We start from the raw sequence: 13,436 nt of genomic DNA on the forward strand, positions 1-13,436 counted from the left end.
CCCATCCCTACCCCCTTCCAACCGTCACCCAGGCCCCCCTCCCTTTACCCCACCCATTCCCCATCCCTACCCCCTTCCAACCGTCACCCAGGCCCCCCTCCCTTTACCCCACCCATTCCCCATCCCTACCCCCTTCCAACCGTCACCCAGGCCCCCCTCCCTTTACCCCCACCCATTCCCCATCCCTACCCCCTTCCAACCGTCACCCAGGCCCCCCTCCCTTTACCCCCACCCATTCCCCATCCCTACCCCCTTCCAACCGTCACCCAGGCCCCCCTCCCTTTACCCCACCCATTCCCCATCCCTACCCCCTTCCAACCGTCACCCAGGCCCCCCTCCCTTTACCCCACCCATTCCCCATCCCTACCCCCTTCCAACCGTCACCCAGGCCCCCCTCCCTTTACCCCACCCATTCCCCATCCCTACCCCCTTCCAACCGTCACCCAGGCCCCCCTCCCTTTACCCCACCCATTCCCCATCCCTACCCCCTTCCAACCGTCACCCAGGCCCCCCTCCCTTTACCCCACCCATTCCCCATCCCTACCCCCCTTCCAACCGTCACCCAGGCCCCCCTCCCTTTACCCCACCCATTCCCCATCCCTACCCCCTTCCACAACCTTCCCACCCTTCACTATGAATGAGGCCAGCGTAGTCAGAGAAGGATGGCTCCACAAGAGAGGTGAGGACCCTCCATTTCTTATTATTCACAGCAAATGTAATATAATCACTTTCAAACACAATTTCAATAACATCATCTGACAAAGCCATACATGTCTCGAGACATTCTAATCCAAACTATGTAGTTGCCATAGAATGTACATTGTGGCTAACCTCAGAGACTAGGCTATGAGAGTATTCGGGTGCTGTGTACTCAAGCCCACTTGTTTCTCTGTGCAGGTGAGTACATCAAGACTTGGAGAGCACGCTACTTCATCCTGAAGAGTGACGGCTCCTTCATCGGCTACAAAGAGAAGCCTGAGCTGTCCGACCAGAGCTTGCCCCCTCTCAACAACTTCTCAGTGGGAGGTGAGGGTCTGTCCCTCAAAGTGAAAACTATTGTTGATGATGTCACAGGTGACTCTGTGGCACTGTTGGTTCTGTAGCAAGGTTTACAGAGCAGGACATGCCCTGCTGTCCTCTCACCACCTCTGTACAGAACACTTCAACTGAATATTTTGGTGTTTGTAGGCCTGGATGTTGCTTTGGGGGTCTTCACACTTCACACCTTGTAAATGAAACAACAGAGGTAGAAACACTGGATTGCGGCATTAAAACATATGTAACGCTTGATCCCTCTTCTCTGTCTCCCCTTCCGTCCCAGAATGCCAGCTGATGAAGACTGAACGGCCCAAGCCTAACACGTTCGTTATCCGCTGCCTGCAGTGGACCACTGTCATCGAGAGGACCTTCCACGTAGAAAGCAATGCAGAGAGGTGAGGAAGGGATATGGGGGGGAACTACGAGGTGTGAGAAGGGGCCAATGGAAAGGGTAGGTAGACAGTGGGGAGGAGGAATAACAGTAGTCAACATAGAGGTGGAGGGAGGGATGTGTTTCTGTCTGAGTCATGGACAAACGATTAGTGGTTCAAAGGAACCCTACAAGCTCACTATGGTGTGGTAATTGCACATTGTCTGTGTGTGTGTGTGTGTGTGTGTGTGTGTCTGTGTGTGTGTGTCTGTCTGTGTGTGTGTGTGTGTGTGTCTGTGTGTGTGTGTGTCTGTGTGTCTGTGTCTGTGTGTCAGAGAGGAGTGGATACGTGCCATCCAGGCGGTGGCCAATGGGTTGAAGGTACGAGAGGAGGAGGAGGAGGAGCCCATGGACCTGTTTGGTTCTCCCAGCGACAGCAGCAGCATGGAGGAGATGGAGGTGGCCATGTCCAAGACCAACTCCAAAGTGGTGCGTGTGCGTGTGCGTGCGTGTGTGTGTGTGTGCGTGTGTGCGTGTGTGTGTGCGTGTGTGTGTGCGTGTGTGTGTGCGTGTGCGTGTGCGTGTGCGTGTGTGTGTGTGTGCGTGTGTGTGCGTGTGTGTGCGTGTGTGTGCGTGTGTAGCCAAGTCCGAGACCCGCTCCAAAGTGGTGTGTGTGCAGCAACATATACTGTGCATATGACAGATACAAATGCATACATGGTAAGAGTCACACAAATACATGTTCATTTAATGACATGATAAACCACGTGCTCACTCACAGATTGTTCTTCCAAAATGGTTGAATCCTGGTTTGTTCCTACGCAGGTGTGTGAATGGTATGTTTAGTAGAGTATCATACTTCATCATCACTACCACTGTCCATCCTTCCCATTGTCAATGTGTTTGGCTGGGCCGGGTCACCCAAGATAAAAGATGGTTGAATGTCCAACCCTGTCTCGGTGTTGTCAGACCATGAGTGACTTTGACTACCTGAAGCTGCTGGGGAAGGGGACGTTTGGCAAGGTGATCCTGGTCAAGGAGAAAGCCACGGGGATGCACTACGCCATGAAGATCCTGCGCAAGGAGGTCATCATCGCTAAGGTAAAGAAATACCCCTGACCTATACCACTTTACAGTGGTGCCTACTGGCCATCCAGTTGTTATTGGGGAATGACGATCCGTATGTATTAGGCCTAATCTGTGTAGTCTAATTGGCTTTATTGTGCATAGTATGTGGTATATTTTGTAATAAGCAAAGGATATTTTAATTGTTTTGTATTATGTTGCGTTTCTTATCGTTGTCTTAACACTAGCATCGTCGGGCCTCGGCTCATACCAGAAGCCTTTTGTATGTCCTGTGTTCTCTTGTGTTTCCAATAATACCTTCTGATCATACCCTGGCTTCAGTGATTTTTGAAGGAGGGAATCTATTTGACAATGACTGAGCCATGATGGTACTCTTATCTATGTGTTTAGTGTTGCTGTGACCTCTGACCCTCTGATTTGTGTAAATGTCTAGGACGAGGTAGCACACACGGTCACAGAGAGCAGAGTGTTACAGAACACCCGGCATCCCTTCCTCACGGTGAGTGGTCCGTGTTCCTCTCACCTCATTACATGTGCTGGTCCAGAACAGAACATCCACACGTGCTGTATAGTCCTGAATAGCAGTGGTTCCCAACTCCAGTCGTCCAGTACCCCCAACGGCACACATTGTCATTGTAGCCGCGGACAAACTCACCTGATTCATCTCATTGAGGGCTTGATGATTAGTTGACAAGTTTAATCTGGTGTGCTTGTCCAGGTTTACTACAGAAATGTGTACTGTTGGGGGGACTGGAGGACTGGAGTTGGAAACACTGTTGGGGGGACTGGAGGACTGGAGTTGGAAACACTGTTGGGGGGACTGGAGGACTGGAGTTGGAATCACTGTTGGGGGGACTGGAGTTGGAAACACTGTTGGGGGGACTGGAGGACTGGAGTTGGAAACACTGTTGGGGGGACTGGAGGACTGGAGTTGGAAACACTGTTGGGGGGACTGGAGGACTGGAGTTGGAAACACTGTTGGGGGACTGGAGTTGGAAACACTGTTGGGGGGACTGGAGGACTGGAGTTGGAAACACTGTTGGGGGACTGGAGGACTGGAGTTGGAAACACTGTTGGGGGGACTGGAGGACTGGAGTTGGAAACACTGTTGGGGGGACTGGAGGACTGGAGTTGGAAATACTGTTGGGGGGACTGGAGGACTGGAGTTGGAAACACTGTTGGGGGGACTGGAGGACTGGAGTTGGAATCACTGTTGGGGGGACCGGAGGACTGGAGTTGGAAACACTGTTGGGGGGACTGGAGGACTGGAGTTGGAAACACTGTTGGGGGGACTGGAGGACTGGAGTTGGAACCACTGTTGGGGGGACTGGAGGACTGGAGTTGGAAACACTGTTGGGAGGACTGGAGGACTGGAGTTCGAATCACTGTTGGGGGGACCGGAGGACTGGAGTTGGAAACACTGTTGGGGGGACCGGAGGACTGGAGTTGGAAACACTGTTGGGGGGACTGGAGGACTGGAGTTGGAAACACTGTTGGGGGACTGGAGGACTGGGGTTGGGGGGACTGGAGGACTGGAGTTGGAACCACTGTTGGGGGGACTGGAGGACTGGAGTTGGAAACACTGTTGGGGGGACTGGAGGACTGGAGTTGGAAACACTGTTGGGGGGACTGGAGGACTGGAGTTGGAAACACTGTTGGGGGGACTGGAGGACTGGAGTTGGAATCACTGTTGGGGGGACCGGAGGACTGGAGTTGGAAACACTGTTGGGGGGACTGGAGGACTGGAGTTGGAAATACTGTTGGGGGGACTGGAGGACTGGGGTTGGGCTGTTTGTAGTAAAAGTCCTTAAGCTGTCATTTTTTTCATGAATTTATATTTGTGATGTCTAGCCTATGACATGTCTCTAATCTTTTCTTATCGCTGCGCATTTTTTGGTTCTTAAACAAATGTCTGTGAAAATCAGACAATAAAGAAACATCTGATCTAATAGGAGGACATTGATCAATTGTCCCCTTCCACTCTTCCAGACACTGAAATACGCTTTCCAGACTCATGACCGATTATGTTTTGTGATGGAATACGCCAACGGAGGAGAGGTGGGTGTCCCAATGTACACACAGATATACATTAACACACACACACACACACACACACACATGAACACACACACACGAACACACACGAACACACACGAACACACACACACACTTTTTCGATTGCTTGAACACTGTGATTCAAACTGGTATCCACATGGCCGAACAACAGATTGTAATTTCACATTGTTTTCACACTAAATGCAAACGATAAACATTATTTTTTTGCAAAACAGTAGACACAAATCTCTATTACAAGACACATTTTGCAAAACAGCGCTACGGCAAAAACAAAAATGTGCACCACTTTGTGTTCCCAGGACCAGGATGAAGAAACAGTCATCTGGTGAATCTCTAACACTCCTCTTTTCTTACTGGCACTGACTATTGAAGAATAATGTACTTACTATGACTGTCTCACCTAGCTGTCTTAAAGGTCCAATGCGGTCATTTTTATCTCAATATCAAATCATTTCTCGGTAACAATTTAAGAATCTTACTGTGATTGTTTTCAATTAAAATGGTAAAAAAATAAACAACAAAATAGCAATTTCTCAAGCACGAATTCTGCCTTCGACTGTCTGGGAGTGGTCTGAGTGGGGAGGGGAAAACTAGCTGTTATTGGCAGAGAGGATTGGAACTCTCTTTCTTATTGGTCTATTAACTAATTTACCGCCTGGTGATGTCACCAGGCAGGCCAAAACTCCATCCCACCAAAACAGGCTGAAATTTCAGGTGGTCTTTTCAAACAGCTCTTACACTAAAATAGCATTATCATCATTTTCACAGTATTATTCCAACCTCATAGTGTGGAAATGTATACAAAACACAGGAAAATCACGTTTTTGAGTGCACTTGGCCTTTTAAGATGATAAGAGCGTCTGCTAAATGACTAAAATGTAAATGGTGACATGAACCTTCTCATTCAATGAAATACTATACCGTTTTAATGGAATTGGCTAATTTTGTGAAAGGTATTTTAAGTGGTGATGGTGTAAGTGCATTTTGCAAGAGATGTGTTGTTTTGGCAAACACATACATTTTCATGGGCTGTATTAACAGTTTCAAGAAAAGTGTTCAAGCAATCGAGAAACTGTTTTATCAAAGCATCTCAAAAAGAATGCTCTGTTCTTCCCTTCAGCTCTTCTTCCACCTGTCTCGGGATCGTGTGTTCACGGAAGACCGGGCCCGTTTCTATGGCGCTGAGATCGTATCTGCGTTGGAGTACCTCCACTCTCGTGATGTGGTATACAGGGACCTGAAGGTAGGCTGTATACCACGCATATTCATCGAAGGAGTTGGGTTTTCCTGAACCAAGTGACAAAGACATTCTGCCCTCATACTTCAGTCATGTGATTTTCCTAAATGGTGATAATAATCATGATGCCCAGCTTAGACACATTCCTCTCCCCACTGGAGACTGGGGTTAAATTCCCCGCTCCAACCATTCAAACTGTTTCTCTCACCTACCTGTTTTCCCCTCTGTTATAACTGTCTCAATAATGTTTGAACCCCCCCATTATATTTTTGTTCATTATGTATGTATAAAATAAAATAAAACGCAACATGTAAAGGTCCCATGTTTCATGAGCTGAAATTAAAGCTCCCAGAAACTGTCCATACGCAGAAAAAGCGTATTTCTCTCAAATTTTGTGAAGAAATTTGTTTACATCCTTGTTAGTGAGCATTTCTCCTTTGCCAAGATAATCCATCCACCTGACAGGTGTGGCATATCAAGAAGCTGATTAAACAGCATGATCATTACACAGGTGCACCTTGTGCTGGGGACAATAAAAGGCCACTCTTAAATGTGCAGTTTTGTCACACAACACAATGCCACAGATGTCTGTGTTTTGAGGAAGCGTGCAAATTGGCATGCTGACTGCAGGAATGTCCACCAGAGCTGTTGCCAGATAATTTTTATGTTAATTTCTCTACCATAAGCCGCCTCCAACGTCGTTTTAGAGAATTTGGCTGTATGTCCAACTGACCTCACAACCGCAGACCATGTGTAACCACGCCAGCCCAGGACCTCCACATCCGGCTTCTTCAACTGCGGGATAGTCTGAGATCAGCCAACTGAATAATTTTTGCACAAACTGTCAGAAATCATCTCAGGGAAGCTCATCTGTGTGCTCCCTGTCCTCACCAGGGTCTTGACCTGACTGCAGTTCAGCGTCGTAATCGACTTCAGTGGGCAAATGTTCACCATCGATGGCCACTGTCACGCTTGAGAAATGTGCTCTTCAAGGATGAATCCCGGTTTCAACTGTACCGGGCAGATGGCAGACAGAGTAGCGTGTATGGTGTCGTGTGGGTGAGCGGTTTGCTGATGTCACGTTGTGAAGAGAGTGCCCCATGGTGGCGGTGGGGTTATGGTATGGGCAGGCATAACTACAGACAACGAACACAATTGCAATTTGAATGCACAGAGATACCGTGACGTAATCCTGAGGCCACTCAGATTTGTTTCCAGCCCCCCCCAGCCATAATTACACAAGAAAAAAATGGATGAGCATGTTTAGTAATGTTTCTTTAAAAAGTAACAAGTAATGTGTTAAATTGACCCATTTTCAGCTGCCCTTTTAAGATGTCTCTTTTTGCTAGCAGTGGAAGCAAACCTCACTAAATTAGAGCAGCTTTTTGCTTCTAAAAAGAAACCCTTCAGTACTCTACTCAGTGCTCACAGCCCCCCAGACAGGTAGTGTTGCTGCGCAAGGTTGGATAGCTATAACATTAGGATTTCACATTTCTGTGTGCATTACAAGATATGAAACAAAACAGCAGAAATACTTTAGAAAAACAGCTTGTGTGCCCATACTTGATTTCACTATTTTTATGAAATGTTCACACTGTAGAGTCCTGAGTGTGACCCCCCATCCCCCCCAGCTAACATGGCTGATGAATTAAACATTCTTACCTGCCTGATCCAGAAACTTCGCACAGCCATTAAAGAGGAGTGGGACAACATTCCACAGGCCACAACAAACAGCCTGATCAACTCTATGTGAAGGAGATGTGTCACGCTGCATGAAGCAAATGGTGGTCACACCAGATACTGACTGGTTTTCTGATCCATGCCCCTACTTTTTTTATTTTTTAAGGTATCTGTGACCAACAGATGCATATCTGTATTCCCAGTCATGTGAAATCCATAGATTAGGGCCTAATGAATTTATTTCAATTGACTGATTTCCTTATATGAACTGTAACTTAGTAAAACCTTTGAAATTGTTGCATGTTTCGTTAATATTTTTGTTCAGTGTATAAAAAGATCATGTAATTGTAAGCAGGTGTTCTGTCAGGATACAGACTAATTAACGTACTCAACTGTAGCTTACCGTGTTGAGCCTTGATAATGACATAATCACCAGGAACTACGTTCTAATGTTTCATTCGTCTCGCTGTAACTTCTCAGCTGGAGAATCTAATGCTGGACAACGACGGACATGTTAAAATCACTGACTTTGGGCTGTGTAAGGAGGGCATCACGGACGGCGCCACCATGAAGACCTTCTGCGGCACCCCGGAGTACCTGGCGCCGGAGGTGAGGGCCCGTTGCTGGGCATGTCTAGTGACACAAGCACATGCTACACAGTTGGCATACAACCTTAGTTGTGTTTATTAAGCACCAAACGTAAGAAAACTATCTAAAACTGGGAGGGAATAACTGGTCCAGTAAGAAACCTACTTTTTCAATTTCAATTTCAGTTGCAAAATGTTTTTCTCTTTTTGTAGCAGTACAAATGCAGGAAGTGAGACAAGTAGAGAGGCCATTCTAGACTCACTGTGGTGTTCCTGGAAGAACCACTTGTTTTATTGGGGTCATTTATTACCTTAAGATTAGTTGTCTTATCCACTGATAATAATGTTTTCATGTTCTATGTTAATGCAGTGAGTATTTAGGTAGAAAGATACCTCATACTTTATGGTCATTTTATCAATCAATTGCCTCTGGAACATTTATTTTGAAGACCCCATAAAGTGGCAGTTTGAAGTGACTCATCCAATCTGGTCACTTGCAAATTGCTGTTTAGACAGACAAAAAAACTATCTGATTTGAGCATTAAGGTCTGCACTGTGAACAAATCTCTCTCTCTCTCTCTCTCTCTCTCTGTCTCTCTGTCTCTCTGTCTCTGTCTCTTTCTCTGTCTCTCTCTGTCTCTGTCTGTCTCTGTCTCTGTCTCTCTCTCTGTCTCTGTCTAGGTGCTGGAGGACAATGACTACGGCCGGGCGGTGGACTGGTGGGGCCTGGGCGTGGTCATGTACGAGATGATGTGCGGTCGGCTGCCTTTCTACAACCAAGACCACGAGAGGCTTTTTGAGCTCATCCTCATGGAGGAGATCCGATTCCCCAAGAACCTGGCCCCCGAGGGCAAGGCCCTGCTCACCGGCCTGCTCAAAAAGGACCCCAAGCAGAGGTACGTCGGGGTGGGAGGTTTGACTGGCCTGCTCAGGGAGGACCCGATTTGTGTTTGTGTGTGTTAGGCTGGGTGTCTGCTTAAGAAAGGTGTGTGTGTGAAAACTAAGCCAACACAAGGGAAAATGCTATTTTGTAGGGGGGTTAGAGTTAAGGTTAGGATTAGGATTAGGGGTTAAAGGTTAGGTTTTGGGGTTAAGGTTAGGTTTTGGGGTTAGGGTAAGGGTTAGGGAAAATAGGATTTTGAATGGGAATCAATTGTGTCCCCCCACAAGGTTAGTTAAACAAGACTGTGTGTGTGTGTGTGTGTGTGTGTGTGTGCGTGCGTTTTGTATGTCCAAAGTACACACTCCAAAACTGTTTGTTCGTTCAGAAAACATGGATATTTATTAAATACCACAACTTGAAGTAGTTTCTTCAACTGAAGCCGCCTTGGGCGTGCTGTTAAAATGCTGGGGGCAGCACTTGTATTAGGAGCACCACATCAAATTTAGGAGCACCAGAAAAATATATTTTTAAGTTGATTAATATACACTGAGTGCACAAAACATTAGGAACACCTGCTCTTTCCATGACAGACTGACCAGGTGAATCCAGGTGAAAGCTATGATCCCTTATTGATGTCACTTGTGAATTCCACTTCAATCAGTGTAGATGAAGGGGAGGAGACAGGTTAAAGAAGGATTTTTAAGCCTTGAGACAATTGAGACATGGATTGTGTATGTATGTGTGCCATTCAGAGGGTGAATGGGCAAGACAAAAGATTTAAGTGCCTTTGAACGAGGTATGGTAGTAGGGGCCAGGCACACTGGGTTTTTCACGCTCAACAGTTTCCTGTGTGTATCAAGAATGGTCCACCACCCAAAAGGACATCTAGCGAACTTGACACAACTATGGGAACCATTGGAGTCAACATGGGCCAGCATCCCTGTGGAACGCTTTCGACACCTTGCAGAGTCCATGCCCGACGAATTGAGGCTGTTCTGAGGGCAAAAGGGGGTTGCAACTCAATATTAGGAAGGTGTTCCTAATGTTTTGAACACTCAGTGTATTAACTACATTTGGTCTATATGAATTCTAACTACTTTTGAAGCACGTCCCTTTTCCTTTCTCTCTGTGCCACCAAATGTTTGTTTACTGGTAAAGTTACCATGTTTGTTAGCTAGCTAGCCAATGAGGTAACATGACTGAACAAGGTGTTAACAAATGGTTAGCGGCCCGCAAGTAGTTTTAGTTGACCGTTAGATGGTTTCTGAATGTTAATGCGTGATTGAAAGAAAAAAAAATGTAGCGACGATAATATGGGTGATAACTTTTGAACGGTTTGGGCTAGAAACAAGCCGCTCGGTTTATGCTCAGTTTGTTCTCTTTGTCTAGGCACACTGGTGTGCCCAAATAAACATTCCAGGTCGCACAGCAAAACATTCAGGAGCATATGCGACCGAAATGGGCGCAATTTTAGAGCGCTCTGACAAAATAAAACGTAAGACGCTCCTCTTCGGAAAAGCAGTGCACCAAACGTGAGCGCACCATTTGAAGCAACCTCTGATATTTGTTATTGACAGGTTAGGGGGAGGACCGGATGATGCCAAAGACGTGATGTCCCACAAGTTCTTCACCTCCATCAACTGGCAGGACGTGGTAGAGAGGAAGGTGAGTGACTGGAGGCTGATAGCTTAGTGGTACTGATAGGTAGTCAATAAATGGGACATTCCAGGTCATCTTTTTTGCAGTCGTGCTGTACAGGTGATCAGAAATCACCCTGGGCTAGTTCGACATCGACTGACTGATCCCTAAATGACCTTGCATCATAAATAAGTAAAGTAAGTAGCCCGTTTCTGTAGCGCGAGGCAGCTTGATGTACAAGTACGCCCCCTAGACAGGACACTAGTGTATCGCAGGGCCTTACACCCCAATCCTTCTCCTTGATGCTGAGTGCCAAGCAGACCATTCACCAATCAGTCACTGCTCTCTCCCTCCTCAGCTGACTCCGCCCTTCAAGCCTCAGGTGACGTCGGAGACCGACACCCGTTACTTTGACGACGAGTTCACGGCACAGACCATCACCGTCACGCCTCCAGACAAGTGTGAGTGTGTGAATGTGTGTGTGACACAATATGCCACCAAGCGTGCCGTTACAGAGGTGATGTTGACTGAGTGTTTTTTGCGTGTTCCAGATACCAACCTGGACTGTGGTGACCCCAACCAGCCAGCACACTTCCCCCAGTTCTCTTACTCCGCCAGCATACGAGAGTGACACCGTTTTTACCATGCACACTGAAGAGACACATACCGCATCAGCTCACACACTCTCATCCACACAAACACACACTTTCTTGTAAAAAAAAAAAGACTGCAAAGTTGAGACGCCACATAGGCCGATGGATCTCAGGTCACAGCGGGGATTTAAGTGCCTATTCTTGCAGCCAAACCCCGCCTACACTACAGTCACGCACAAACGCATCCTGTGAACTGCACAGGACCTCAGTCAATACCTCACGTTGTCAACATCAGCTGCAGTAGCACATCATCCATGCACAGGGAGAATTATAATCTAGCTCCTCACAGGGAGGACTAGGACCTGTAGGTGGTCCTATAGGATGCTACTGCTCCTCACAGGGAGGACTAGGACCTGTAGGTGGTCCTATAGGATGCTACTGCTCCTCACAGGGAGGACTAGGACCTGTAGGTGGTCCTATAGGATGCTACTGCTCCTCACAGGGAGGACTAGGACCTGTAGGTGGTCCTATAGGATGCTACTGCTCCTCACAGGGAGGACTAGGACCTGTAGGTGGTCCTATAGGATGCTACTGCTCCTCACAGGGAGGACTAGGACCTGTAGGTGGTCCTATAGGATGCTACTGCTCCTCACAGGGAGGACTAGGACCTGTAGGTGGTCCTATAGGATGCTACTGCTCCTCACAGGGAGGACTAGGACCTGTAGGTGGTCCTATAGGATGCTACTGCTCCTCACAGGGAGGACTAGGACCTGTAGGTGGTCCTGTAGGATGCTACTGCTCCTCACAGGGAGGACTAGGACCTGTAGGTGGTCCTGTAGGATGCTACTGCTCCTCACAGGGAGGACTAGGACCTGTAGGTGGTCCTATAGGATGCTACTGCTCTCACAGGGAGGACTAGGACCTGTAGGTGGTCCTATAGGATGCTACTGCTCCTCACAGGGAGGACTAGGGACCTGTAGGTGGTCCTATAGGATGCTACTGCTCCTCACAGGGAGGACTAGGACCTGTAGGTGGTCCTATAGGATGCTACTGCTCCTCACAGGGAGGACTAGGACCTGTAGGTGGTCCTATAGGATGCTACTGCTCCTCACAGGGAGGACTAGGACCTGTAGGTGGTCCTATAGGATGCTACTGCTCCTCACAGGGAGGACTAGGACCTGTAGGTGGTCCTATAGGATGCTACTGCTCCTCACAGGGAGGACTAGGACCAGTAGGTGGTCCTATAGGATGCTACTGCTCCTCACAGGGGAGGACTAGGACCTGTAGGTGGTCCTATAGGATGCTACTGCTCCTCACAGGGAGGACTAGGACCTGTAGGTGGTCCTGTAGGATGCTACTGCTCCTCACAGGGAGGACTAGGACCTGTAGGTGGTCCTATAGGATGCTACTGCTCCTCACAGGGAGGACTAGGACCTGTAGGTGGTCCTGTAGGATGCTACTGCTCCTCACAGGGAGGACTAGGACCTGTAGGTGGTCCTATAGGATGCTACTGCTCCTCACAGGGAGGACTAGGACCTGTAGGTGGTCCTACAGGATGCTACTGCTCCTCACAGGGAGGACTAGGACCTGTAGGTGGTCCTATAGGATGCTACTGCTCCTCACAGGGAGGACTAGGACCTGTAGGTGGTCCTGTAGGATGCTACTGCTCCTCACAGGGAGGACTAGGACCTGTAGGTGGTCCTGTAGGATGCTACTGCTCCTCACAGGGAGGACTAGGACCTGTAGGTGGTCCTATAGGATGCTACTGCTCCTCACAGGGAGGACTAGGACCTGTAGGTGGTCCTATAGGATTCTACTGCTCCTCACAGGGAGGACTAGGACCTGTAGGTGGTCCTATAGGATGCTACTGCTCCTCACAGGGAGGACTAGGACCTGTAGGTGGTCCTATAGGATGCTACTGCTCCTCACAGGGAGGACTAGGACCTGTAGGTGGTCCTATAGGATGCTACTGCTCCTCACAGGGAGGACTAGGACCTGTAGGTGGTCCTATAGGATGCTACTGCTTCTCACATGGACGACTAGGACCAGTAGGTGGTCCTATAGGATGCTACTGCTCCTCACAGGGAGGACTAGGACCAGTAGGTGGTCCTATAGGATGCTACTGCTCCTCACAGGGAGGACTAGGATCTGTAGGTGGTCCTATAGGATGCTACTGCTCCTCACAGGGAGGACTAGGACCTGTAGGTGGTCCTATAGGATGCTACTGCTCCTCACAGGGAGGACTAGG

At 48.2% G+C, this 13,436-nt stretch overlaps 1 protein-coding gene across 1 annotated transcript; it reads left to right on the forward strand.

Moving 5' to 3' along the window:
- Window positions 1-554: 554 nt before the first annotated feature.
- On the forward strand, window positions 555-12,085 carry LOC121541975 (RAC-beta serine/threonine-protein kinase). Its single transcript, XM_041851386.2, has 13 exons — window positions 555-679; window positions 898-1,026; window positions 1,322-1,433; window positions 1,744-1,897; window positions 2,378-2,509; window positions 2,928-2,993; window positions 4,484-4,552; window positions 5,691-5,813; window positions 7,968-8,096; window positions 8,756-8,970; window positions 10,535-10,622; window positions 10,954-11,056; window positions 11,147-12,085. Exons 1-13 carry the CDS (start codon window positions 634-636, stop codon window positions 11,224-11,226), a joined length of 1,446 nt encoding a protein of 481 aa, XP_041707320.2. The 5' UTR covers window positions 555-633; the 3' UTR covers window positions 11,227-12,085.
- Window positions 12,086-13,436: the final 1,351 nt, after the last annotated feature.

Source organism: Coregonus clupeaformis, chromosome 27 (genome assembly GCF_020615455.1).
Source record: "Coregonus clupeaformis isolate EN_2021a chromosome 27, ASM2061545v1, whole genome shotgun sequence".
NCBI classification, from domain to species: domain Eukaryota; kingdom Metazoa; phylum Chordata; class Actinopteri; order Salmoniformes; family Salmonidae; genus Coregonus; species Coregonus clupeaformis.